This window comes from Epinephelus lanceolatus, chromosome 4 (assembly GCF_041903045.1).
Source record: "Epinephelus lanceolatus isolate andai-2023 chromosome 4, ASM4190304v1, whole genome shotgun sequence".
Classification (NCBI taxonomy): domain Eukaryota; kingdom Metazoa; phylum Chordata; class Actinopteri; order Perciformes; family Serranidae; genus Epinephelus; species Epinephelus lanceolatus.
The window spans coordinates 26203650-26231548 of record NC_135737.1 but is presented as its reverse complement, the minus strand read 5'-3'; the positions used below and the strand labels follow the sequence as shown (position 1 = coordinate 26231548).

Sequence of the window (27899 nt, the reverse complement as noted above, 5' to 3'; positions counted from 1 at the left end):
TCTGTTAAGCTAATGAAAACATAGTTATGAATATTATTTACCTTTACTGCCAGTAGATGACTCTAAATCCTACACGGGACCATTCAAACTTGTAAAATGTTGTAAATTTAGTGATTACAAATTAACCTACATTTTAGTTGGAAATATCTGCATTTAAATCAGATCCCTTTTTCTTTTTGGCAATTTCCTGATGGCAAATTTCTTACTGGAGCACATGCAAAACAAATGAGGTGTGTCTACACTTATAGTTACATACTAACCTTCGACCCCAGAAAGCAAGCGTGTAACAAACCGTGCTCCACTCTTATCATCACAATTTTCTCTTCAGTGCAACAGTAGAGATAACATATCTCCATGGAAGAGTCGACAGTGAAAGCAGGTTAAATATTTCACATTTTATTTTGTTCCACTCATACAGCTCAACAAACTGCTCTTATGTCAAAAATCAGACACCAACTGAAACACTCATACTGTTAAGTACCATTTAGAGTTGGACAGCACAGACAATGACTGAGTCACCTTACTGTATGTATACACAGATTTATCCTGATGACATTACAAACATCATAAATGAGTACTATGTAACATACATAATGACATATAATGACATCTCATACATCTGCTCTGTAGTGCTGTTGATCAGTTATTGGCCCAGACGGAACAGATAAATAGACAGAGCTGAATGACAGGCTTCTGAAAAATGAGAAGCAAACATAGAAGCAGTCTCTTTGGTGATTTCACCTCATTCACTGTATAATTTCAGAAGAGGAGAGAGCTCCAATATACTGATCTCCAAAGACCAATAATTATCTGTTTAAGGCCCTGACTGCAATAACATAGAAAGATCATCCAAACCAGTGGGTAGTGCAGGGAACATGCAGATCAGCTGCGTCTGTTTCAGAGACACTGAGTACATCTCAAGCACCACGGATGCCATTTACCTGCTCCGTATCTAATTCACACCACTGCTCCAAAGGCCATTGCATGGCAAGACTTCAGTGATGTGTTTGGACTGTGTGTGATAAGTGCAATGTACAGTGGCACCACCCAATGTATTGCTGCAACCTTGTAATTTCGGAAAACTATGACATCAACGGTCGTTCAGTTTACTCTGTTAATGTTTAGTGGCATCAATCTACTGAAGCAGGTGTGTGCTGGTGAGGAGCTTACAGACCTCTAACTGTGTGGTCGATTAACAGTGTGACAGCTGTATCAACACTTCAAAATGTGGCACACACACAAGCTGGTTTAGAGAAATCCCTGCACAAGCTCGCAGTAATACAGAACTGAATGGTTGGACTATAATATTCTCCAAGAACTCATAGATTTAATAAAAAATTATACTCATTTACATTTGATTGTAATCCAAAAGGGAATGAGTTAAAATAAACGTGATCAGTTACACATCTGACTCAGTGGAGTTGCTTCTGATTTAGGAAACAAGGTGCAAGATTGGCTTTGGCTGTTAACAGTAGAATTATTGCATCTTTGATTTAAGCTAGTTTATATTAACGCTGCGTTCTGATTTCAGTGAAATAAATCTATCAGAAGTGTTGGGGGCTGAATTACAGTGTAGAGCACATAAAATAATATACTTTGTTATAGAAGGCCATCAAATCAGACACATAGGAGGAGTACACTTTTAGTACATTACATCACTGTCTGAACACATCCCCTCCAAATTGGCTCACATTTCCTTTGGACGTGTCCAGTATGATACGCAGTCCACGTGCCATAAAGCTTTATTAGCTCTATTATTTTTGGTCATATGCTGGTCACAGTCATATTTAACAGTTCAGACTGGCTCTGAGGAGCAGACAGTGGTCACAGCTTCATCCTCTCTGAGATGTTTTCTGCAATGACTCTACAGCGCAGGCAGGCACTTGCTGCCACTGTTGAGTTATTGCTCCACTGAATTAATGTCATTCTGGCCACCACACATGGGGTCGTCCAGGTGAACATAGAAATAAACCTTACATCAAACTCAGTCCCCTCCAACAAGTCAGCAGTTCCAGTTTTATCATCAGTCACAGGAAAATAGTCTCCTCCCTCCCTACTGGACACACACGTACTTCTTCCACCACGACTTTGAGAGCATCTTCATCTTATCGGCTGTGCTGCGGACCTTCCTCTCCCGCCTCACCCTCCTGTCAGACTGCCTCAGCCCAACAGCGATGGCCGCATCAAACACCTCCTTCAGATTCTTTTGCGTCAGCGCCGAGCACTCAATGTACGTCACTGCCCCAATTTTTTCCGCCAGCGCCCTGGCATCTTCCTCCAACACTGGCCTCTCCCTCCGCCTCGCCAGCTCGATCAGCACTTTGACATCCTGCCGCAGGTCGCACTGTGTGCCCACAAGGAGGATGGGTGTGAGGGGGCAGCGCCGGCGGATCTCGGGGACCCACTTTTCCCAGACATTTTGAAAGGAGGCCGGGCTGACCACGCTGAAGCACAGCAGCAAGGCGTCTGTCCGGCTGTAGCAGAAGTGGCGGAGTTTGTCAAACTCATCCTAGTGGAGACAGAAACAGAAATTGCAATTTCAATTTGTCCCAAAATCTTTAATTTATGATGAATCATTTCCCTTGAAGGTGCTGTGTGTAACACTGAAGAGAGATAGTTAATTGTTAAGTCTCTTTGCCAGATCATCAGATATCAACGTTTTGGGTTGGTTGTCACACTGAACCACCTTCTATGTTTCCATTAGGTTGTATAATCAACAAATTAAATACAAATTTTCAGCTACGCAGATGACACACAATTATACATTTCTGTTTAGCCAACACACCCAAATGGTCTATTGTCTCTGACTGCTAGCTTGGCCTCAATAAAACAATAGATGAGTGACAATCTGTTAAAACTTAACAACAATAAAACAGAGATATTGCTCCTTGGGCATAAATGCAAGAACCTGGCTCACCAGAAAAGTGTCTTGGTGTCATTTCAGACTCTAAAGGGTCCTTTTACTCACATACAAAGCTCTCAATGGTATAGCACCTTATTACTATTCTGACTTTAAAGTCCTCATCAACCTACAAGAGCCCTTACGGGGCTTTCACATCGCCATATGGTCACTCATAGTCTTCTTATTCTAATGAAGGGAAGGTGGAGAGTTGAAGCAGTTTCAAACACGGAGGTAGAGGTATGAAGTGATTGCTGCCAATGTGAATGCGCTCAGATTTCGCTTTGCCACACAGAGTTCGTGGTGTTGAACTTCTAGCAGTTGCTACCTGGCTTTGGCCGATCAAATAGTGTGCACTGCGGAGGCAGAAGGAGGACAAGATGGAGGAGCTGATAATGTTGGTGTCTGAATACCAAGAGTTACGGTGCTAGCAACACTGACAACCAGAAGAAAAACTGGACCTGGGATAACATTTCTACCAAACTACAGCTGCCTGTTTAATTGTCCAAATACATAGAAATCTTTGGTAACTTCAGTTATTTCCATTGTCTTGCTGAAGTATGCAGCTACAAGCTAGTTTACACTTTTGCCAGTGTTTACTGAAGCACCTGCCTGTCATGGCGGTTGTCAGGGCGGTTACTGTGTGGCAACGTGAAAGCAGTTTTAGGTCCTCTGATGCTGGTATTTTAACTGCCCTTGAAGTAGTCAACAAAACAAGTGGAGAAACTGCTTTTAGCTACTGTGGCCCAAGACTTTGGAAGGCCCTCTGCAAGCTTTATCTACGTCTTTAAAAATCAATTGAAGACCCAACTGTTCAGGCAGGCTTTTGTTAATGTGGTGTGTGTTTATCTTTTTCGACTACTATTTTTATGAACTTATCTATTTCAGTTTTTTGATTTTTTTTTTTTTTGTTTAACTCCATACTGTAAAGCTGCATTTTATGTATAAAAGGTGCTATACAAATAACGATATTATTATTATTTAACTTCTCACCCAGACTGACCACACGTTAATGCACTTTTAGTTAATGCTTCACTGGTAATACAACATAGGGGAAGGGAATAATGGGAAGTGTGCCAACAATCTCTCAATAAGAAAACAGTCTAAACAGTGTTTATATTGTGCTAATAAACAGTATAGGTCTACACAAGCCCTGCTCACTCATTTATATCAGCTACAGTAAATTAACACTTTGGAGACACACAGCTTTGACTTTTAAGGACCTCCCACACCCTTGAATACACTGATTAATGTTGCCAGGAACTTTACACACCTCTCCTTCTTTCTTTTAACCCTCTGCTCTCCACTATGCATCTCCTAATCCCTCTTCGCCTACACAATGCTCTGTGCTGGCTCCTCCTGCTTTAAAAACACGACCCAATCTGCACAAACAATCCCTAATTTAAACAGTTAACATCTGACGCTCAACAACTGCAGTGGACACTTATCAACATGTGAGTTTCCCATGCAAGTCTTTGGCTGTACTTTGCGATCTGATGACGTAGGTCCATCTGCAGAATACACAGACATCAACATCTCAGCGTAAGGAGCAACTTTGTTTATCAGCTTTGGTGGCAGCTGTTATCATTTTTCTCCAGACCGTTTCTCTCTCTCTGTCTGGGCTCTCACTCACTTTCTACCTCTCTCTTGTCTCTTTTTTTTTGGCACACCCCAACCTGTTTCTGGCGCTTGCACGCCCCCCTTATGAAATTGCATAAGTGCAGTAAGTGTTTGCTGTCTTTTATCTGCCCATATTTGCCCAAGCTTGTCTGCGTGTGTGTGTGTCTGTGTGCATATGTGCGTGTGTGCAGCTTGCAACATGCTGTGAGGTTTTACATGTATTAGGAGCTTGTACAAATGCCTCGTTCCACTTTACAGCCAAGTCGTCTTTGATTGTGTTTAGCACTGGCAGTGCCCTCGCAGCATTTATGAATGTCAAATATGCTGCTCCAGGGCAGGGTTCTTTTGAGTTTGATTATGAAACAACCACCCATGCTCCAGGGAAATAAAAACACTCTTTCACAACCTGTTCCTTCCAAGATTGCTCTTAAGTATCAACATAATAAGGAGTCAATAACTTTTGCCTGGCAAGCACCCTGCACCACCGTGTCCTTAACAACAGGGAGACAGACAGGAGATAGTTTTCTGTTGGTTTTTTTTTTTTGCATCATCACCTCCAATTTAACCTGCAGGCTTCTCTCTTCTCCCTCAGCACCCTGTCACTGCACCATAAAGCTATACCTACTCTATGGAGCAATGTTATTTCATTCCAGATGAAGACTGACAGCAGAGCCCAGGAATTCTGCCATTTCTATACAGATGAGCTATCTGAAATAACACGCAAGAGGCCAATGTGAAGTAAAAGCAACATGGACAGACCACAAAAACAGTACGCCTAAAAGTATTGGATTTATTTTTCAATTGGTCTTTATTTGTGTAATCTATCAAATGTCTAAGAAATCATGGAAATGACCCTCAAAACGTCCGAGAACTCAAAGTGACAGCATTACAATTTCAGTATTACTGTGCCAATTAGTCACCTGTTGTCATACGGGGCGCAGCGCTACAGACGATATCCGCCAGCTGAACCCCGAATCAATCATCATCCACCAGGACAAGAACGGTCAGAAATGCGCAGCGCTGTCATCCGATGAATGCGTAAGAAACCACAAATATGCAGCAAAAGGAACACAGAGAGCCTACAGGGATTTACGTGTGAGCAGCCAGGGAACCCACTGTGCCCTCGTTCTGCGTCATGCCTAACAACACACCTTAGCTGTTCTGAAATCAGCCTCTCGGAGCTTATTGCTTAATTTCATCAGATCAAAGCTCCCACATTTAAAAGGTGTTTGATTTATAATGATGTAAAAACAAGAAAGGCAACAAATCTTCACATGTGAGAAGCTGGAAGGGGTGGATGTTTTACATTTGTGCTTATTTATTAGTTTAAAAATTTCATAAATAGTAATATAACAACAACCAGCCATGCTAGCAGCCTTGTGACGCTGTACTCAGGCATGTCAGCATGCTAATATTCTCACAATGACTAGGCTTATATGATGATGTTAAACAGGTATAATATTCACCAGTTTCACAATCAGATTTCAGTGTGTTAACATGCAAGCATTTGCTCATTAGCACTAAAGTACAGCTGAGGCTGATGGACTTTGGCTGATTTGTCCAAAGTAATGGACAGATTAAAATTCTGGTCTAATGATGGCGTTAAATAAAACGTTACGGGATCACGAAAGTCAACTGCATGGTGTCATCCTCTGGGGGCCAGGAATGTCTGTACAAAATGTCATTGTAACTCATACTATAACTGAGATCTTTCAGTCTGGACTGACCGACCCACTGACATTACCACCCACAGAGTGATGCCACTAGCATGGCTTAAATGTGACATTTATGTATACCAAAAATTGAGAGGTATGTAGCATGAATGCATGATCTGGACAGTGTGCCAAAGGTGTGGTGCAACATGTGTTAGTGTGTGAAGAAAACTCACCTGTCCTGCAGTGTCACACAATTGTAGTCTCACTGGGTTTCCATCCACCTGAACCACAGCTGTGGACACAGAAACAGACAGACAGAGATAATAAGTCACAGCTGTCAACATGGCTTTAAGACTGTGTGGGATATAAAGCCCCCACCTGACACTTCAGAAGTTAACACACACACACACACACACACACGCACAAAGACGTAACTAACCACCAGAATTTTCTCTGAAATAAACAAAAGCCTGCCAGTTGAAAACACAAAGACCCCCTGCTCTGCTCTTCCCGCTCACAGACGGCCTGCTCTGTCTCGCCCACCCACTCTGCCAGTTACTGTCGTATCATAACACTTTACTGTTGCTCGGACCACTCTTTGAGCTTTGTTCTCTGCTATGTTTTGACAGAGGCCATTCCAAGGCTCTCTAATAGGGGGTTTGTTCAGTGACTCTCTTTCAATAAGCCTCATTTCCAGATTGGAAAAGTGGATGAGTCATCTTACAGTTTCATTATAGGGCCGTTTATTCTTTTCAGGAGAGCGAGCACAATGCAGAGCAGCAGGCACATGGAAACATTTACAATACGCCTGGAGTGTGTGGTCGGTCATACCACCTGATCAAAGAGTTTGCTGGAACTACTCATGTAGGACAGGCATCATAGCATTACAAAAGCAAGGAGAAAGAGCGGGAGGAGAGAAAGACAGGAAAGTGAGAGGGGAGCTGCCATTGTGTAATCATTTCTTAATCCCTGACATATGATACTCCTTTGATTTTTCTGGACCAAAACTCCCTCTTATCGTCCCCTCTCCCAGGCTCCCGATCCTCTGTGTCTCTGCCACCTGTGGCATTGCGTAACTGCTCAGAAGTCAGCTTTCAAGGGGACGCTCTGATTCCAGGGCACCGAGAAATGACATCACTATTAGGGGCTCCAAGTGCACAATCACTCTCTGTCAGGCCGAGGCGAAAGACAATCTCTGCCTCTGAGCCACTGCAACAGATGTGCCCATTCCAGTATAGAGGAGAGGGCTCGCGGGTCAAGGCTGACAACAATAGGCAGAGTTGTGCAATACAAAACCCCTGAACCAGAGACGCTCTGTGCTCTGTACGGGAGGGTTGAGCCAGCGTATGTCTGAGGGCGGTGTGTGTTCTCATAGAGTGTTTTATAGGATGTGTGCTGGCCAAGTTGTTAGTTTTATTGGTCGTCGGTGTAATGCCAGAAAATGGACTAAGATTAATGACAAAAATTAAGTTTACAAATAAATTTACAGCATACAATGTCGTGCATTCATTCCTTAGTTCTAAAAAGGCATAAACATTTGTTTGTGTGATTTTTTTTTAATCAATAACACAAGTTTATACTCTTGTGTCCATCATGGACAATATAATAATACACCTAACAGAGTAAGGTTTACACAGTTTCTGCAACTATCTTAAGACGTGATCATGAAGGTGATCAACAGGTCACAGGTGTATTTTTTCATGCTGACACTGATCACTTTAAAACAGGTTTCACCTTTGAAGGATTGTGTTCTCCCCTCTATTTTGCAGTAAACAAAGCTTGCTGGGACAAGTGAGACAGTATGGAAAGTGGAACCGTGCCAAATGGAAACCTGGCTACATCAGGGAGGATAACTCGTGTGCATTAATACTGATATGGAAGGCAGATTATTGGAAACACATCTATCATAACAATGGAATAAACAGAAGGGGAGGGAGGGTGGATGCTGTCAAACAAGAACATGCAAAGTTGAAGAAGAGTTCAGTGAAACTGAGTGGGACAGGCAGGCAGGTGGAATAAATGTTATTAGAGATCTCAACTGGACTTCAGGCTCAAATCTCAACACACTAATTTTCATTGGACTTAGGTTATACATTCATATATTATCTGTGCTAAACAAGCAGTGTCTGTGCCACCCTCTAATCTAGGAAAATGAGGGGAGGTATCCCATCTATATCATTTCTGTCTTTTGGACCCTTAATGCATTAAATATTCCAAAATAATAAACAGCAGTATTTTGATTTTACCTGAGAAATCATCAAATGCAGTGGGGACGTATTTGGTTGGGTAGCCATTCGTTGTGTAGCTGACCACCAGACTGGTTTTGCCCACCGCTCCGTCGCCGAGCAGTACGCACTTCAGCAGCCGCTCCTGCGCCTGTCCTGGCCGGATTTGTTTGGGATTGTGCGGGGGCACCGGAGGGGCCATGGTCCGTCCGTAATCCATGGTGATTGAAGGTAACATTCAATTGGCCAGCACTTCACCTTGCTCTCCTCGTCGGGCAGATGAGGCACCCACCATGAGAACAGGAATCCTTCTCTACTACGGGTTTGTCAGTTGCTTGTAATCGCGAGCGGGACTCGTGCGTAAAACCTCGCCTCCTGTCTTGAGCGCTGCCAAATCCACTGTGTCAGGTCAGCATCAGGACTACAGCCTGCAGTTTTACAATCCGAGGGCGGGTCTAAGGCATTATATCTTCAGATTGATTTGACTAATCCCACCCACTTCTCCTCCCAGCGGCAGAGAAGGCTGAACAGACAGGTTGAGGTTGAGGAGTCTGAATACAGTTTTCGTATTCTTTTAAAAATGAATCTACCGGAAAAAAAGGATTGAATTAAAAAAACACTCCAAATTTACTCTGTTTTATTTTTCTTACTTTAATCAGCTACTCTATATTTCACAGCACAACCAACTCTGTCATTTTCAAGGTCCAACTAACTATGAAGTTGCCATGAACTCACTGAGGTTGAACCTGTGCAGGCATGTTCAGACTTGTCCCCACCAGAAGGCAGAGGCCAACCTTGATGTCCATTTTGAACATGACACATAAAGGTCTGAAATTTCAAACCTACTCAGAGTCACCACCTGACCTACTTTATTCATTTGTAGCCAGTTGAAACTACAGGGAGCAACCAGTGGACTCACACTGTGGTAACTGCAGAATGCACAACTCAAAGCCAAAATATAGTTCACCCAGGGGATATCTGAAAAAGAAACTGACAAATTAAACGTAAACTCTTCCTCTGATTGGGTAGTTTTTTAAACTGTCCAGTGGTGATATGAGGTGATCTTGCTTCCCACTCCCAAACTGTCAGACACACTGGAAACCTTGTTAAATGTAGTGAAAGTGATGTCTTGGCTTGTGTCGCCTCCTTGTGGTTGGGTGCAGCAGCAAACAGAAACTGACATGTCTGAATATACACGCGGTGAGTGGAACACATCAAGGTGTTCTCAAGACAGTTTCACATATTTCACAGGTAAATGCATATGCAGCAACATCTTAAAGGGACAGTTCACCCTAAAATCAAAACTACATATTTTTCCTCTTACCTGTAGTGCTGTTAATCAGCGTAGATTGTTTTGGTGTGAGTTGCAGAGTGTTGGAGATATCAGCTGTTGAGATGTCTGCCTTCTCTTGAATATAAAGGAACTTGATGGTACTCAAGTTGTGGTGCCACAGGGTCTGGATTTCTCCTCGCACATTAGTTCATGGTTCACACAGTTTAATACATTCAGCATCATATTTGCATTTGGCCATATTGTCAAGCTAATTTGCTGTTTCTGTCAAGTAGTTGTCCATTAGTTGCTCACTCTACATCAGGGCACTGCACTTCAAAATAAAAGCTCTGTGTCGAAAATACAACCTTGACACTTTGTGAGTCACCTACAGTCTGTTCACATTGGATTCGCGACCCACTTTTGGACTGCGACCCAGCGGTTGGGAACCGCTGATCTAAATTGGCAAATAGCACTATAGGTAAGAGGAAAAATACATTTGTTTTTTTATTTGGGGTGAACTGTCCCTTTAACTGTACATCATCTATGCCCATGCAGGTATGATAAACATGAATTAATCAGAAACATACAGGGCACCAAGTTCCAGAAACATCCATAACCTGCATAATTTAGAAATTAGTAACTACGTAATGTACATTTTCTGGTCTCACTTTTTTTTAAGACCTGCTGATGTCAAAGTCCCTTTACCTTTAATGCTGGGAATTCTACATTAATACGATAATATCCACTGTTTAGCTAACACAAGGTCTTCGTTTGTGTTGTGTCCAGTCTCTGACATAATACAAAGCTATCTAAAAAAGTCACAGTATACACTTGTGTTTATTTTTCCAGAGTGTTTATTTTTCCAATGTTGAAATGTAGTTATTTTCAAGAATACAAAATAATCAGTGTACTACTATAATGCATGTAATGGCTGACTCTGACTTCTTTTTAAATGAACTGAAATCACTGACCTGTTTGTATTTATCCATCATTCATTCACACTGTAAATAGAAAAACCTAAACAACTGGTGGTCTAGACTCAGTGAGACAGTTCTACTCATCTACAAATTATTAGTGAGTTTGACGATAGTAACATCAGTTTTGTTTTAATATAGTTTGACAAGACAGACCTCAGAATTTTTTTGTATATGCCACGATAAGGGAAGTTGTTTCACTGCTATCTCCAACTTTATTTGTATTAGTACAAAGAACTGCTACAGAAGGCCCGTGTGTGTGTGTGTGTGTACGCAACTACTGCAGGTCCAACACTAAGCAGCACATGATGCCCGAGGCTGGCAGGCCATCACGTTTGGGTTTAATGGATCATGTATCAACATAACAGCGCTTTCACTGCAGCACACAGGTAAATGATGCAATAATAAGGCAGAGTAACAGACACATTTTGGTGAGTCTTGAAAGCAACTGCTAAAGGGAAACGTGGAGCTGCAGCATATCCTGAATAATTTTATTATTCCTAAAATGGATCTGCTTACAATTCTGTATAAGATACCTTGTCATGGTGCACGTCACACAAGTATTGTACACGTACAGAACACCATTCTCAGGAAGGCAATGGTGAGGTGATGAGAAGTGGTTGGTAATGGGAGGAGAGGTTGCTGGAAGCTGCTGTCAGCGGGTGTAAATACTGTGGATCAGATCATGCACTGTAACCTGCAGTTAGAAAGGCACCTGCTGTATTTCACTCCCACGTTTCTTCACAAGGCTGAAAATAATCACATTCCTCAGGGAGGATATCCATCTGAAATCTTGTATCATCAGTTCAACCAATCCTAACATTAACACTGATACCTTAAGTACTTCTGACGCACTGTCAGTGGGGGACTTCCTGTCGAGTAATTTCACTCTGTTTATGATACAACCTAATTGTTGAACTTAGCAGAAGAATCCATCTTTATCCCTCTGAATATATGTTACAACTTCACAACTTCCCAGTGCAGTGAGCATGAGAAAACATGACCAGGAAAATAAATAAATAAAATAATAGTGTGAATGAATGTGAATATTTGTGAGAAGAAACAAAGTTTTGGAAAATGAAGAAGAAATGTGACTTTAATTGCTTGTAGGTAACATTTTCATTTCAGCAAGCTGTATGTCAGGAATTACACGTGCACACACATACACATACACACGCACACACACGCTCATCCTTGCACACACACACAGATACAGTCATGACGATGATTACGCAATCAGAAAAAGTACATGTGCTGACACATGCATCTTTAATTGCCAGTTTGATGCTGCCATGAGTAATGATGACCCCTGTTTTTACCTCAACAACTGACCTCCCTCTTCTCAGGCGAGTAGCTGTCGTGTGGGCACTTCCCACTCCTGGTCTTAGTACCTCATTTGGACTACATCTCTCAACAATCTAAGACACTTCTTGAGTCATTGGTACATATTAAAAACAGTGAGTACTTCCAAGGATGGTCACATACGACAAGCTGTGTCACTGAATCTTTCCGCCTCTGACATCAGCAGCAAGAGTCTCATCCAGGATTCATACACCTTGATTTCACCTTAAGTTTTAACCCCATCCCCAACCTCCAACCCCCATAACTTAGATACAGTAAGAGTATAAAGTACCATGCGTGATCCTCGTCATTGTCCGTTTAAGTAACCTCCCTTCCCTTCCCCAGTCTCTGGAGCTCCGTTCTCTGGAGCCGTGAGCACAGACTGCTGGGTAAGACATCTGAGTGACAGCCTGCAACTCTGGGAGCTTTTCTTTAAGTCCTTGTCCATCAGTGTTTACTGGGTTTTGGGTTTGGCGCCACCAGGAGTTGGGTCAGGAGGAGGGCCACCACCATGGGCAAGTCTTTGAAAGCTGTGGAAGAGAAATACAACAGAAGGTAAGACTTACACAGGTGAACAAATTTAGGGTCTGTAGTACCTACATTGTGACTCCAAGTACTTATAGCCCTGTTTCCACCGAGCAGTACAGTACAGTTCAGTTTGGTACACTTTTTTTCCATTTCCACTTTTAAAAGTTGTGGATGGTACCAATGGAACCATTCCATACGTCCCCATTTTTGGTCCCCCCTCTGTTGGGGTACCTAGCACACAGATCTGGTACTAAAAGGTGGAGCTGTGAACACTGCAGTCTGTTGATTGGTCAGTAGCGGACGGTCACTCTGCTCAGGGCTGAGTTGTGGCTGGTTTTGAAGCTCATGTAACCACTGTTCATACTGTGAAGAGTTTTATTTGTAGACGGTAAGGATGTTTTGCTGCCTCTCACAGCAGTTGGGAGTCGGAGAAAAAAAGAATTCACTGGGCCGACTGCCTGTAACCTTTGAGATGGAATGTTTACTTGTGATGTTACTCAGTGCATGAGCTGATGACGTGAATCAATCAACACACCTTTAATTTCACTGTGACAACTCTGACCATCACTTTAGTTTTTATATGGCATACACCTTTAGTAATGGGTGGATCTTCAAGCGTTTATGTCAACCGGGACAGCATATATTCTAATCCTCATTTGGAGAAAAAGAAGCGTTATTCCTGTGGGCTCCGGCAACACTAACCCCCTGAGCTTGCCTGAGAAGGACTAAATGCACAAACCCGCTATTTTTAAATATCCCATAGAGAGAGACTCTCACTGCAGCCTGTTCTATTTTGTTCCGAAAATGTCAGCGGTGCAGACTTCCCTCTGTGTCACCAGTAATGAGGAAATACAGTGAGTGCAGGATGGAGCAGTGAGTGACAACAACCCCACCCACATTTAAGGGTACTGTTTGCAGTGGAAATGCTGGGGTCTAGGTACCATGTCTGAAGGGTTAATTTTGGTTCCAAAGGTACTAAACTGAAAGTGTTTGGTGGAAACAGGGCTTGTGTGTACATCAATTTCATTAACAGTACACTTAACCCACATGTATCTTAATCCTGGACAGAACCTTAAAGATATATTATGCAGCATTTTCTTAGAAAACAATGTATAGATTAGACTCATACAGTAAGTCCTCTCAATCATCACTTATGAACCATCAAAAGTGGGTGGCGGTGTATTTTTCTGCAGAGACTCTGCCCTCTGCCTGTATTTTTTTATTGTCTGTGTTCAGGATGTTTATGGACATGTTCCTCCACAGCACTCAGGTGAGGTTGGGGCTTTATAAAAAGGTAGCGACCAGGTGCCAGACTGTAAGCAGCAGGCATCCAAGAGACACAGAGATGAAAAAATACAAATATAGTCAGGTAAAACACAGAATGAGAGTGAATCCGGGGTTGCCTTTTTCCTTTCACTTTCACTGGCAAGAGTTTTTATAAACCATAACTGACAATCCTGCATAATAAACATTTAAGATCAGTCAAGCAGTCAAGCAGTAACTGCTTCAGTAGCAAGATACCAGTGTTGATGGCAACATTTTGCCAGAAGGTGACGCCATACTCACGTGTCCTTGACGTTGTCAATGTTGGCCTGGATTTTTGCAATGAACGCATCCACCTGCTCCTGTTAAATAACAGAAACACCGAGAAATGCATGTTTAGATATGAAATAAAGTGACAGACAGTATAAAGAATTAATTAAGTGTTATTACCTGGCGTTGTCTGTAGAAAAGTGGCAGAGAAAAGAGAGCGATCACACCTGGAGAGGGAAGAAGACAAAAGCAGAGTAGTTAACACAGCAGCCATACAGCCTGTTAATAGATTCTATATTTCAAATGGTGATATCTGTGTCTTACTGATGATGAGCAGAGTAAGGCCATTGCACAGCTCTCCCAGGTACGTCACAAGGTACATCAGAACCAGGAACTACAATCAGGAGAAAGGTAAGTTAGTTTAAATGCCATTCATGATAGTAAATCATGCTTCAGTACGGCATAATTCCCTGCAGAAGGATCCATACTGACATCATTTTCTCCCTGATGAAGAAATGAAAGTGCTCCAAGTATGGGACTCCCAATATGGGTCTCTGTGTGTCCCCTTATATCTCACAGTGTCACAGCACTGTGTATGGGATCCAGTGCTGCCCTGATATGGGACACCCCTGTCTCAGATGGAAAGGGAATCCAGCTTAACCCAGGGCGTCTCTGCGTACCTCCTCCTGTGTGTCATGTCACATACCGGCCAGGTCAGGGTTGAGACTGGTAGGTGCAGGGACTTAGGGAGCTCAGTCAGCTCACACTGACTCAACATTTACTGCAAATGTGTAAAGTCTGTCTGGTCACAAACTGCTGCTGTTAATCACTGAAATGACATAATGATGTCGGGGACCATTTCAACTGGTTGCTGACATTTGATGTGCTATAATTTATATGGACATTTCATACTTAACATACTGTAACAATGATGTGCAGTGAATGCTGTGTCAGTAGCACTTGTCCTAATTTGTCACGTCACATTAAGTAATTTGTCATTTTTTAATTTATTATGGAAGGTTTCTTTGCAGGTTTTCCTGTAAGATTTTTTACCACTCACACTGTCAACTGAGAAAGTATTTTTTTTATAATTATCAACAGGAGTAAACCTTCAAACAACACTTATTTTTAATCTAGAAATGCTCAGAATCCTTATCCATTACAAAGCTGGCAATTAAATAGATCACATAGTTAAAATGAAACGTATATATTATAATGTACTAATTAATGTACAGAGCATTTATGTGAAGAAATATGGTTTCTATTGATACAGATATTTCTATAGTGACGGCAGTGTATGTACTTGGCATCATTGTATACCTTCTATGGGGTTTGCATTTAAAGCTTTTGTTCAATTTGACGTTACGTTTGTCGACTTCAACATGTAGACATGTAGAACCACAGATGGAACAAGCTATACTATGATCACTAGCTGCCATGCTTTAACTTGAAGGGCCCTGTCTTTACACCAGATGCAAAGTGGTGCACAGTGCAGCACAACTGTCACTGCTAGTTTCAGACTGACACAGTCGTCACTTTCACAGCCAGCGCCCACGAGTTTAAGTAGCAAATGTACTTGCGCCCATCTGTGTGCCATGGGCGTAAGGGCTCAAAGGTCCAATGCGTAGGATCTAGGCGGACAGATTGGAAGGAATGGAATATAATACCCATAATTATGTTTTCATCAGTGTATAATCATGAAGAATTGTGTTTTTGTTACCATAGAATGAGCTGTTTATATCTACATATGGAGTGGGTCCTCTTCCATGGGGTCCGCCATGTTGTTTCTACAGTAGCCCAGAATGGACAAACCAAACAATGGCTCTAGACAGGGCCATTTGCCACTGATTGGCTGAATTCATGTTAAGTTTAAAACACCCCTATGATTAATTAAGGGACTAAATACAACAACAACATACCTTGTGCCATACTTTGCACCTAAATTATGTGCCATTAAACTAGCAACAGTGGACGCACAAACTCACTTGCATCATACACTTTAGACCATCTATTATAGATCATTTGAATAGGGCCCTAAGTCATCTAAGCACACTTTAAAGATTTGCAACGAAACAAAGTAAAAAGCCGAGAATGTATAAAGACTGTGGCAACATACCTCAGGTGATGACAAGTGATACTGACAGATTTGTTTACATGTAGAGTTGATAAAGTCAGTGCTTTGGCTCTGCCAGCGAGGGAGGCATAGCCTACCCAGAGGCCGTTAAAAAGCACAGATGAGAAAGGCAAGGCAGACTGCTTCTTTTTTATGCTGTTAGTACCAATTCAAATTAATTTGAAAGGATTTTTCCAAAGGGACCGATTGCTTTCCACATGATTACCAAAAATATGTCATTGGGGCTGACAGTTGCCGTCAGTGATATTGCCCTAATTTAGGAGCGGTCTTCAGCTCTGAGCTGGCATAATGAGAGAGGCGGGTGGCATGGTAATGCCCTCATCTCCAGTGATGGAGGGCACTTGGGATGATGAAAAATAATGGAGAAAAAATGAAAGAACGTAGTGTCAGACTGACCTGTCTGGGTTAATGAGGAGGAGAGGTTCAAACAGGGGGAGACATATCTTTGAGGACAGGTTATTAGGAGTTTTAATGAGAGTCTGAACATTCCGCACACACACACACACACACACACACACACTTAAGACTAACTTAATATGCCAGCTAAACTCACCTTGATGGACTCAACGAGGTTTCTAACAAAAAAGAGTCCCTTCAGAGAGTCGAGAGCAGACAGAACCATGACGATGGCTTTCTGCATATAACCATCAGCCTCCTCTCCACTGAAACTGATGTCCAGGCCCAGGTATGACCTGAGAGAGAATGAGACAACAACAGAAGATATGAGATGCATTATAAAGGAGGCTGAAAATCATTACTGACGTACTGACAAACAAACAAACAGAAACATCATCCATCCTGTGCTTCATGTTCTTTGGCTGCAATCCTTCAAGTCCACATATAAATATCCCCCTGTCAAAGCTTTTCAATTTGCTTTGTCACCACTCACCACTGAGCTTTAATAATTAATATAATCTATGCAGCTGTCAAATCATACCTAGGAAGGGGTATCACTGATCCATAATTGGTGAAAGTGCTTATGTTGGCTATTTATCACAGAAAACTATACAGAAAACTGTTATTATTCACCACTTTCCATGCCTATAGAAGGATTCTGTTGCACTGGAAATCTCCTAAGCTACAGAACATGTCTTGATGGATGAGTGATCTTATGCTCCACTTAAGTCTTGAAAAGATTAAATACACACTTAGGACATCCAGGGATTATTTTACTCCACCTGGAACAGTGTTATGTCTTACCTCAACGAAACTAAAATCCCTTCCTGATGACCTATGAGTGTGAAATGCTCAGTGATGGCATGCGGTGACACACAATCTTGTCATAAATTTTTCAATTATTATTTCTGACACCTAATGCAGGACGTAACTCTCCAGCTTTCATTTTCTTTTTGTTAAATTACTTGCTATTTCCATTATCATTATTGTTGTTCTTATTTATCTAATTTCATTTATTTTGGTTTGGGATGCCCTGGGATTAGGTGGGATGGGATGGATTGTATCTATTGTCTCTGAAAAATTATATATGACTGTCATTTATACTTTAGTTTTGATAAAAAGAAGGTTAAAAATGCAGTAAAACACATATTTGCGTAAGAGCACACAATGACACAGCATGATGCTTTTTACTACGAGCCTGACTTAACTACCTGAACCTGGTATCCCACCATTTAATAACCATAACTGGAGCTACTAAATATTTATTTACTGGGTGTAAGCACAGTATTTTATAGGTGAATTTTAGAATGCAGGAAGTCTGCTTCACCCAGGAAAGAAAATAAAAATTTGAGAGGATAGGCTCAGGGCCAAATCAACTCAGGCGCTTGTTTTGGAAAACACTCATGCACTGTGACTGAATGGGGTTAATCCGCCTCTGTGTGTTGTGTAATTTGACCACTCTCTTTATTCTTTTTGGAGAAGCTGGATGAAATGTCCACTGACCTTAAAGAATAAATAAAAGCCTAGCATCTTACTTGAAGGGGTGCTCTCCGTCACCCCAGTTCAGGATGTAGAGGACTTGGTAGTAGATGCGCACAGAGATGGTGAAGCACATGACAGCCAGTGAGACTGTGGAGATGACGGTGATGATGCTGAGCTGGAACAGGGACAGCAGGCCGACCACTAAGCCCGTTAGGATCATGCCTGTTCGCTCCGTGTCCTTCCAGTAGATCAGGTCCATTACTGAAAGACAAGGAGAGCGGAGGATGTGAAATGAAGGGGAAGAGAAGAGAAAGGTTACGACAGGAAGGTGAAGAGGGTGATGTGATGTAAACAATGTACAGGTAGCTTTTGAGGCAGAATACACTGATAGAATAGACTGATTAAATTTATAGAAATGTATTTACATGGCTGGTTTGTACAATTCAAACAGATATTTTCTAGCTGCACACAGCTGACATCATTGTGAGTTACTGCTTCCTTCCTGGTTTTAACAGAGCAGCTGACAGCAACATCAATCATCTTCCAGCCCTTAGACCCATCAAGACATGTTTTCATTTTTCAGGGGCCTACTGAGAGTAAAAGTGTCAGGAAGATGCAGTCGTGACACAGGGATAGGAGGGGAGGATGTGGAAGAGAGGCTAGAGAAGTGGACAACACGGGGGCCATGAGGCAGAAAAGGATTTCCAGCCTCCAGCATGAGAGAACACACACAGTAGCTTCGAGGACACATCAGGCTCCGGCTCCTGCTCCGGCTAAATTTAGCCCTCAGATGAAAGAGGGAAGCGAGTGCTCGAGGAGAATTTAAATGCAGCCTTTCGCAGCACCTGCTGACAGACATCAGGCAGTCAGCAGCCCCCTTGTCCACACCCTGTTGGTGTCCCGCTTTGTCACCCAGCAACAGCTGCTCTGGATACTGTGGTGTCTGTAGAGTCATGACAACTTCAGTATGTACAGTAGAATACGTGATTTCAAACAACACATGTTTCTCTTTACATAAATTTACCTTTATGTGTGATGCGTCACAAAAGTGTGTCAGTGATGTGTAATTACAGGGTTGGTGTTACGGTGCAGCAGCGCTGTCAGACAGGCACGGCTCTTTGTGCCTGTCATTCAGTGAAACGCTAAGCCTCAGCATTAGAATAAAGGGAAGCCTCTTTGAATAGAGTGCACTGACAGCAGGTGGGTTATTTATAAGCATCACTGCACAATATTAATACCCATGATGCTCCTGGAACACACCTGTCCAACATGTTTGTTTGTGCCGCTGTCATTCTGGGACAGAGCTGCTCAGCACAGACGGCGACTAATTAAATAAGAACAACAGAAAGAAACTCATACCGGAGTACTGAAAGCTTCTGAAGACAATGTCTATAGAAAGCACCTATGCATCCGCACTACAGGAGGCATGACATTCTCATTATGATGGGTTGCCGTTTAACGAGCTGTACATCTACATAGGGAACAGAACCTCGTCCATGTCTGTCATGATGCACTGTCATGTTTCAACAGGAGCCCAGAACAGACAAACCAAACACTGGCTCTAGAAAGGGACATCTGCGTTTTCGCAGTAGTCACTGTAGTTAGCAGCCTCTCTGCAGCATACAGGGTCGGAAAAAGAGATTTTTTTAGTGTGAAACTGCTTTACTGGTTTAAATGACCGGGTCAGTTTGTTTTGGAGAGGAGGAAACCTCCTGAACATCTGGATCTTAAGTTATCAGAGAAAAAAGTTAAGCACACATTAGCTGGTGCTGGGCTAGCAGCCTGTCTCGGTGAGCCAATGAGCATCAGAGAAAGATTGATTTGTAACGTGAAACTGCTTTATTCCGGATTTTTTTTTTTTTACTGGTTTTAATCACCTGGACCGTTTTTTGTTTTGGAGAGGAGAAGAACTCTGTGGATAATTAATTATCTCCTGAAAAGAAACCTCCTGAACAAAGACCACTGAAGGAATCCTAACCAGAAGATCATGCTTGGCACATGGGAGAAGTTTCAGCTGGTTGCAATATATAGTCCTCACCACTAGATGCCAGTAAACTGCTTCTTTAAGGCACATTTATGCTAAACACAGACACAGGACGGAGCCCTTTGTCCTCTGTTACTCAATATTTGTGGATGTCTTCTGAAAGCTAACATATAGGGACAGAGTATAGCATGCTTTAGGCAAGACATGACCGAAGGATACAACAAAGATATTTAAAAAGTGGCGGTATGAAACAAATCAGTAATATTTCCGATACAGTGTGTTGCAATATATTTAATGGCCTCAAAGACCACCACCGTCTACAACACATTGATGTTGTTAAAAGGTACATTATTACGACATCCTTTTGTCAGAAACTTTTGACTCCGCCCTCTAGTGCCATCTAGTGGATGCATCTATGCCAACATAAAGGATGCATGGGTATGTGGGCGGTGACAATCACAAGGTTTGTAACAAATGTATCTATTTCTGTACATAAAGGGAGTATAAATGAGCCATTGGGGGGACTTAAAGCTTCCTTATTCTTTATACTGCCACTATTAATTCACCCCAACTAAGCCTGTTGTACCAGCATTAATATACTTCAAGTGGACTTCATGTGCAGCTGTAGAGTCAGCAGCCGCGATGACTCAGTAATCGATGAGTAGTAATTACCTCCAATCAAATGGGACATTATTTGAACCACAATCATGCAACCCAAACCAGCAGAATTTATCTTTGTGTACTTATCCTAAGGGACCCTTATTATATAAATAAGCATAAAAGGAAATCAATCAATTAACCAACTAGAGCAGAAATCACACGGCTCACGTATACTTAATGTCAACGCAGCCTGACGTCATCTCATTTCAACATCCACATCCTTTGTATTTGACCCAGTTCGTGCCACCTAAACCACGTGTCCAGGAAATCTCACACTGTAGTACTACACACTGAAGTGTCTCTGCTCGTGCCAGCTCCTCACCCTAAAGCGGAAACACTAAAATGTAAGAGTGCCCAGCTGGCAAATTAACTTATCTGCCAAAAGCATACCACAACAGGACAGTTTACACTCATTTGAATGGTGACTGCTAATTTAAATGACGGCTTCTGATATGGAGACTACCCTGCTACATCTGAACAGCTCATCAGTGAAAAGCCAAGCACACCTCCAGAGACTCTGCTTGTAAAATGATCAAAGAGAAGCAAGAAATCCGCTCAAATCCCACCTTCAGTCCCGTGATAGTCCAGCCTCACACCACTACACCACAGTCACAGACAATCCAATACTAAAGACTAGAAAAGGTTTCTACCCCTTCACAATTGAGACTATCGCTATCCTCTGCCTTCCCTCTGAAAGGAAACACTATCTACAGCAGATACCTATCAGCTGACACTGTAAGCAAAATCATCATCTAGGATCTCAAATTATCTTCATTTCGCTTCGAGCCTGTGTTCTCACCTTTACTGGCCATGTTGGCTGCCGCTCCAGTGCTTCTCTCACACCCTCTGTCCCTCACTGTGTCCCACTGCGTCCCCCTCGCTCCTCTGAGCTGTTTTTGGCCACCCCCTGCTCGCTCAGCAGTCCAAAGGCCTGGCAGCCCAAAAATAATCTTGTTCACAGCACCGCCCACCTCCCATCAAGACTCCAAGAGCTTCGCACAGAAAGAGATGATTCACGACAATCACACGATACTCTCAAAATCACTGGATCTTCCTTCTTAGTACAAAAGTTCACTCTGAAGCAGAAGGAATTTAAGATATTCATTTGATCCCAGATAAAATTATATCGAGTTGTGTTCATATTCATGTGTCATCTAACACCTGTAACACGAGAACCAGGGTTTATTTTCTGTTATGTCACCAAGCCAGACCTTTCTGTGCCGCCACTACAGATAACAAATAGACGCAATGATTTTCTGGGGATGAATTCACTCCATAGTTGATTATTGTAAATGTGGTTAAAAACAAATCTTGTTTGATTGTAAAATCTCTGAGGAGAAGGTCAGTATGCCTGATGACAAACAGCCTGATAATCTGACAGAATTTCATGTCAGTGTGTGATTCATCTATTTGAGATGCAGAGTGATTCAGCAGTCTGATTTGGACAAGACTTATGCTGCATTCACACGGAATCAGACTGACGGCAATGTCAAACCGGATGTCATTTTAGTGGACAAGAGCAGGATTGTAAAATTGGGCATGCCAGCAGAGAACACCAGCAACAGTAACAGTGGACGGCATTGTGTTCAACTTTTTGCCGTCCTCAACGACAGAGATTACAACTGAATATTACATAGCTCCTTCACACAAGGAGAAAACACAGGCAATCTGGACTATTACTGGACAATACCAGAATATTGTCATCACCATTGCAACACATCATCATGCATGTTTTGTTCTCCTCCCATCCTGCATGTTAAAATGTTTTGAGTGGTTTAGTTATTTTCGATACTTTACATACCTTTTTCACTTAATAAAAGCAGCTTTTCAAATGTTTAATGTTGTCTAAACACAATCAGCTGCACAAGCTCTTCACCTTTATAACAAGGGTCCTGAAATTGGCAGGCTTTTTATATATGACAGTTACTCAGTGCTGGAGAAGGTGCCAAAAAAGCATCCAGGTTTATATGCAGCCCTTAAAGTTATAGTTATAAAACCAGGAGCAATGTGAGGCTTCAATAGATGCATCATGTGTGCTATTTATTCAGGAAACCTTAAACTCTGTCATCAGCCTGACCACACATTCATCAACGGTCCGAGGGTTCACCGCCCCTCCACATCCACTAAAATAAGACTGAGCTCTCCCCTGACTGACTGTCCACTTAAAATACCTCCATGCTGCAGGATAGGACGTTATCTCTTGCTTTCTCTTTCTACCTTTCTCTTTCTGTGTCTCAAACACTCGTAAATAACCAACAGATTCCCATAAATCTGCATATGAAGACACACACCTGATGTTTTTCTGTGTGTGTGTGTGTGTGTGTGTGTTTGTGTGTGTGTGTTTGTGTGTGAAACAGTGATACACTCTGACATCAGCAGTGTTGGTGTGCGAGTCCAAAAAGTCAGCCAATGCCAAGAATGCCATCCCCACAATTAGCCAATCATTCCCGCAATCCCCAGGAGAGGGTTACTATGGAGACACAATGAACAGGCAGGACTTCCGGGGGAGGGGGTCTATCTTTGTCTGCCTGCTCTCGGAGGTCCAGAGCGAAATCTGAGATTTTCCTTATTTAAAGTATCGACTCAGGAGCTGAGGGAGAGGATCTTGCTCATCATCAAGACAGAGACAGAGAGGTGGGAGGGAGGGAGGGAGGGAGGAAGGACAGACACAGATGTGAATCTTGTACCTGCTATGTGAGTGCATACTGTCGGGTCCTCTGATAGGTTAAGTGCTGAAAACCAGTGATCGCTGACCAGCTGTTCCTGAGAGTTTCGACCAATAGCAGCTGGCGACGAGGACGCCGGGCCTCTGGGTCGCACAGATGTAAGGAGCTTGACTGAAATGCTCTCCCTGGTGACGGGAGACTCTGGCTCGGGGGTCGGTGAGGCTGCTGCTGCCAGGAAACAAAAGATGATGTCACTATCATGATGACATCATTGCACATGCTCAGCTTGAGCTAAAACTACCTGACAAAACTCCATTTTTAAATCCACAGTGTGCCACAGTATTTGGACTGAAACATTTGTGCTGTGGTTACAGATTTAGCTCAGTATTTCCATATTTACAACTTTTATACAAACTTTTCAGGAAATAGCAATCTGGGAAATAAAATCATCTTATTACTGGCAATCCATCATGTCTGTAGCAGGTGACTGACAGTTTCTGGCTGATTTGATATTGTAAATCTTTTGTTTTGTTTTACATTTTCACCATTTTAAAGAACTACATATTGCTGTGGAGCAATTTAGACATTAAACTGTCCATAAAATGTTCAGAGTCTGGTGATGCCTCAGTCAGCATTTCTAGCAACACAATAAAAGTGCCTTTTAGGAGTGAAATAATATGTCCAAATAAATTCTGTCACTCTAAAAAGGTTGGTGATAAATACATTGGGCTTGTTTTATTCTCATTATACAGCTAAAATACCCTAAAATGAAAGCTGTCTGCACCTGATATTGATCAGCGAATCATTTCATGTCAAAATGAATGAAGAAAAACTGGACTGAAAAAAAATGTGGCCTTCTTATAAATGTAAACTTTTCCAAAAATCACACGTCATATGCCTGGTGTGACAAAGGCTGGTACAGGAAGTGGAAAATATAACCACTCTGATGATATGTGACCTGAATATCTATCACATTCTCACAAAAACATTATAAAATGCCAATGTCTTGTCATAACGTCTGCCTCTGTGCCACATCACATCAAGTCTGCCTCAAGAAAAGACATTTAAATTCTTCAGAGGTCAGACTTTATAATCAGCTTCTGATATTCATTATCACAGACAGCAGATTGGAATTAGAAAGAATTAGCAGACGATCACTCTGCACACCATTATTTGGTGAAGTGAAAACCAGACGTAAATCTGGGAAGCATCCTCTGAAGTACCTGTCAAAGCAACAGATGAGCTGTTGGGTATGTGATGTGGATTGGAGACAGAGAGAGGGGGGTCTCTCTCAATCTGACTCTGTAACTTTGATTTAAGCTGGGAGATGATGCTGGGCCATCACGAGCATTCAAAGACACTGCATCTTTCAGTCTTCCATTACACAAAATAAAACAACCTCTTCACACATTCCTGATTCTCACCCTGATGTATCGGTGAGGGGCTTTGATGCTGGGAAGACTGGGAGGGATGCTGGGCAATCTGGGTCAGACTGCTCGGAGACTCCTCTCTTTGGATTCCTGCGTCTCTCTCCTGAGTTTCTGGGTCCAGATTTTGGGGAGAGGGCTGAATTGTAATAGTCTCAGTTTGTCTGTGCTGCTCCCTCCTCTCTGCTGCCTCAGCCCTCCCTTGCTCTCTCCTTTCTTCCTCTTCTTCCTCTTGATTGACAAAGGCCTGAGGGTCCCAATCTACATCGGGGGAGTCCAGCAGCGTTTCCAGGGTGTCCGTGCGGATCAAAGGGGTGCGACTTCCCCGAGATCCGCCCCTGCGTCTGTCACGGATGTGTCTCGAGGCTCCCACCGCTTCGGCCTCGGCGATGGCGATGTAAGAGAAAGTCAGCTCGTAGGAGTGCTGGCGCGGCGTGCCCCAAATGGACGGGGATGAAGCCAGTCCCTCGTCATCATCTGGATCTCCATCTCCCCCCACGTCGTCGTCAGACCACTCCCTGGCTGTCTGCAGCTCGCACATCTCGGACTCCTCGTTTCCGCCTGAATGGAGACAAAAATAAAAAAATGTGGTCACTGTAACACAGAGAGAGACTAAATATAGACAAACAATACACACTTAGCCGTTTATTAAATTATAGAGACTGCTGCTAAGAGTGTGTATATTAGTGTCAATCACAGAGAGTGATTTTCCCTTTAATAAATAGCTCTGCCAGATGAAAGCAGCCAGGTGTGTCATTTGATGCCTGGGAGAAAAAGGTGTGACATCTAAAGTGAATGAAACCCTCTTTGATAAGTGCATAAACATCACTCCTTTCCAAAATGTGGCTGTGATCAAACTGTATCTCTGTGTCTACCCCCGCTGGTGTTTTAGAGGTGAGAGAGATGTTCAGATGTTTTCCTCTAATGTTAAGTTCAAAAGAAAAGGATTCAGGAAGTAGGAATCTCTCATTCTTATAAATATTGTGAGACAGAATGTGTGTCAGACGTCTGCTTCATACCATCGGTGCATGGAGGAGTTGAGTCCGGAGTGGATGCCACAGAGCCATATTCCTCTGGAAGAGAAAAGACACAATTTTACATAAATCTTAACATGTCGTCGCAAAAGACTGTCAGAAATATAAATGTGTTGTTACTGTTTTTACATGCTGTTAACCAGAGGTGGGACCATGTCATTGTTTTGCAAGTCTTGGCACTCAAGTCCTAAGCTAAGACAGGTGAGTTCTGAAACAAGTCCCAGGTCCTAAACTTTGAGTTTTGGGTACTAAACAAGTCATAATGTGCTCCTCACCAAATGTAATGCTCTTTTAACAACAGAATAACAGTATACTGAATATACAAAAGCTAAGTTGTTTGAAGTATGTTGGAAGTTGTTGTGTCTGTAATTTCCAACCGGATATTTTGCATACTCTAATTTGTTTTTTGTTGTCCACTGTAGTTTTTGCATGTGAACAAAGTTATCTATGGTATTTTTTTTTTGCTCCAAATGGTGCTCAGTTATACAACAGTTCAAACGAAATGGATGTGGCGAATAAAGTATCAACTCACTGGGAATGAATAGTCGTAGTTGATTCAAGAAATTAAAGGAAACCAATTAATTTGTGTCACACTATTTAAATAACATACTCAAGGCTCGAGTCCTGGGAAGTCACGAGTCATTGGTGTTTACGTCCAAGTCAAATTGCAACTCGAGTCCATACCTCTGCTTAAACCACCTCACATTCATCTTACCAGTTTACCTCTCCAAACATTCAACACAAGTGTGCATGAACATGAAATGACTAATGCCACAGAAGCCCCGACAAACACTGCAGTGCTTTGTTATGAGTCATATTTTAAAGTTTGCACAGTGAACTTTGCTTTCTGTGATTCAAGAACACAGACACTCGTCATACTGTAGGTCAGTGAATACAGACTTATGTCCTCACAGAGCTAAACTGGCAGCAGTAAAGGCCTTCACTACACTAGTCAGCCAGCATGACATTAGCTAATAAATCAGTCCAAGCAGAGCAACGAATGCACCACGCTCTCTTCTACGCATGTACGAACATGTGCAAATACTCATACACTACTTTAATTCTATTGTAAGAATATCAGGTGTGACAGAAAGATAAAATAAAACACAGATATGATAGCTTAGCAGAAGCTTTTAGGGAAGAAATAACTTGGATTCTTGGCATGCCTGCCTGCAAAGCCTCCTCGTACATAACCACATAAACATCTGTAAATCAACTGGAGGCAGCGACAACAGAATAGGTCTCCCTTTGCACCGCATCCGTCCATTCAGCCATGTGTTTATTAAAGGTAGGAGAGAGGAATGGAGAGCAGGCAGGGAGGGGAGAGGGGCTGAGCTAACACATACGATGCTTATAGCAGTTAGCAAAAAAAAAAAGATGCTGAGCTGGAACACAACGATGGCACAGTGAGATAAACATATGAAGACCTCCTGCAAGGAAAACACAGATGGAAACAGCAGAACAAAAGCAGACTCACGGCAGTGGGAGAATCCTAAAACCTGGCCCATACTCCATCAAGGCATCGCTGGGCCCATCCAGTCTGGAAGCCCCCCCCCCTCCTCTGCTGCCGGCACTCACGTCCTGTGGATAGACTCTCTCTCTCCTCCTCCTCCTCCTCCTCTCTCTGGTTCTTGGTCGTCTGCTGAGCAGCTTCCTCACTCTCCTGCCTCCTGCTGCTGTCACTCAGCAGCCCCGCCCTGCCTGCCTCCCTCCACCATGCTCTCTCCTCTCGTCATCTCCTCTTGCATCGCTTTGACTGCAGCTGTAGTGAGGTACGCTAGAGAAGCAGGAGTGTGTCCCTGAGTCAGTCTGAGCCGGCTGCCATCCCCCATTCATAGCTTATCGGTGTGTCTCTCCCTCATCATGTGATTTCATCTCAGGATCTCATAGGGGCAGGCTGCAAGAGAAGGAGTAATAAGTCATTAATAATGTATAACATGAGCATATACATAACCTACACAGAGAAGGATGCATGTGAAGCTGGCAGGAAAGGCTGAAGCCACAGTCAGGTTCAAAGCTTACCAGCATGTAAGGTTTATCAGCTTTACTGTGTTTAATTAAGCATCAC

At 42.6% G+C, this 27899-nt stretch overlaps 2 protein-coding genes across 6 annotated transcripts; both read right to left on the bottom strand.

The window, feature by feature from the left end:
* Positions 1–380: 380 nt before the first annotated feature.
* Positions 381–8854, bottom strand: rhoub (ras homolog family member Ub). 2 transcript variants are annotated; one of them, XR_013490963.1, is made up of 4 exons: positions 8421–8854; positions 6408–6466; positions 1111–2509; positions 381–993 (listed from the first exon to the last, which is right to left on the bottom strand). XR_013490963.1 is itself a non-coding variant. In XM_033631451.2 (3 exons), exons 1-3 carry the CDS (start codon positions 8635–8637, stop codon positions 2054–2056), a joined length of 732 nt encoding a protein of 243 aa, XP_033487342.2. In that variant the 5' UTR covers positions 8638–8854; the 3' UTR covers positions 381–2053. The 2 variants fall into 2 exon arrangements, 1 of the variants encoding a protein (XP_033487342.2); XM_033631451.2 differs by having other exon boundaries at positions 381–2509.
* Positions 8855–11714: 2860 nt separating this feature from the next.
* rtn2a (reticulon 2a) lies at positions 11715–27525 on the bottom strand. 4 transcript variants are annotated; one of them, XM_033631568.2, is made up of 10 exons: positions 27309–27525; positions 25817–25870; positions 24795–25358; positions 23392–23598; positions 18114–18321; positions 16736–16874; positions 14373–14442; positions 14229–14275; positions 14082–14140; positions 11715–12517 (listed from the first exon to the last, which is right to left on the bottom strand). In XM_033631568.2, exons 1-10 carry the CDS (start codon positions 27337–27339, stop codon positions 12442–12444), a joined length of 1455 nt encoding a protein of 484 aa, XP_033487459.2. In that variant the 5' UTR covers positions 27340–27525; the 3' UTR covers positions 11715–12441. The 4 variants fall into 4 exon arrangements, with proteins under 4 accessions (XP_033487459.2, XP_033487460.2, XP_033487461.2 ...); XM_033631569.2 differs by having other exon boundaries at positions 23392–23595; positions 27309–27523; XM_033631570.2 differs by lacking the exons at positions 23392–23598; positions 24795–25358; positions 25817–25870; positions 27309–27525 and adding an exon at positions 21504–21657.
* Positions 27526–27899: the final 374 nt, after the last annotated feature.

What these genes read in the sequence shown, in the direction of transcription:
- rhoub (XM_033631451.2), bottom strand. Translation starts at nt 8,637, where the DNA reads ATGTTACCTTCAATCACCATGGATTACGGACGGACCATGGCCCCTCCG. An exon ending in TGCATTTGATGATTTCTCAG is followed by an intron (nt 6,467 to 8,420) that starts GTAAAATCAAAA and finishes CTGTGTCCACAG; the next exon opens with CTGTGGTTCAGGTGGATGGA. An exon ending in TGTGTGACACTGCAGGACAG is followed by an intron (nt 2,510 to 6,407) that starts GTGAGTTTTCTT and finishes TGTCTCCACTAG; the next exon opens with GATGAGTTTGACAAACTCCG.
- rtn2a (XM_033631568.2), bottom strand. Translation starts at nt 27,339, where the DNA reads ATGGGCCAGGTTTTAGGATTCTCCCACTGCC. An exon ending in AGTATGCACTCACATAGCAG is followed by an intron (nt 18,322 to 23,391) that starts GTACAAGATTCA and finishes CTTGTCTTTCAG; the next exon opens with TAATGGACCTGATCTACTGG. An exon ending in GACGGAGAGCACCCCTTCAA is followed by an intron (nt 16,875 to 18,113) that starts GTAAGATGCTAG and finishes ATTCTCTCTCAG; the next exon opens with GTCATACCTGGGCCTGGACA.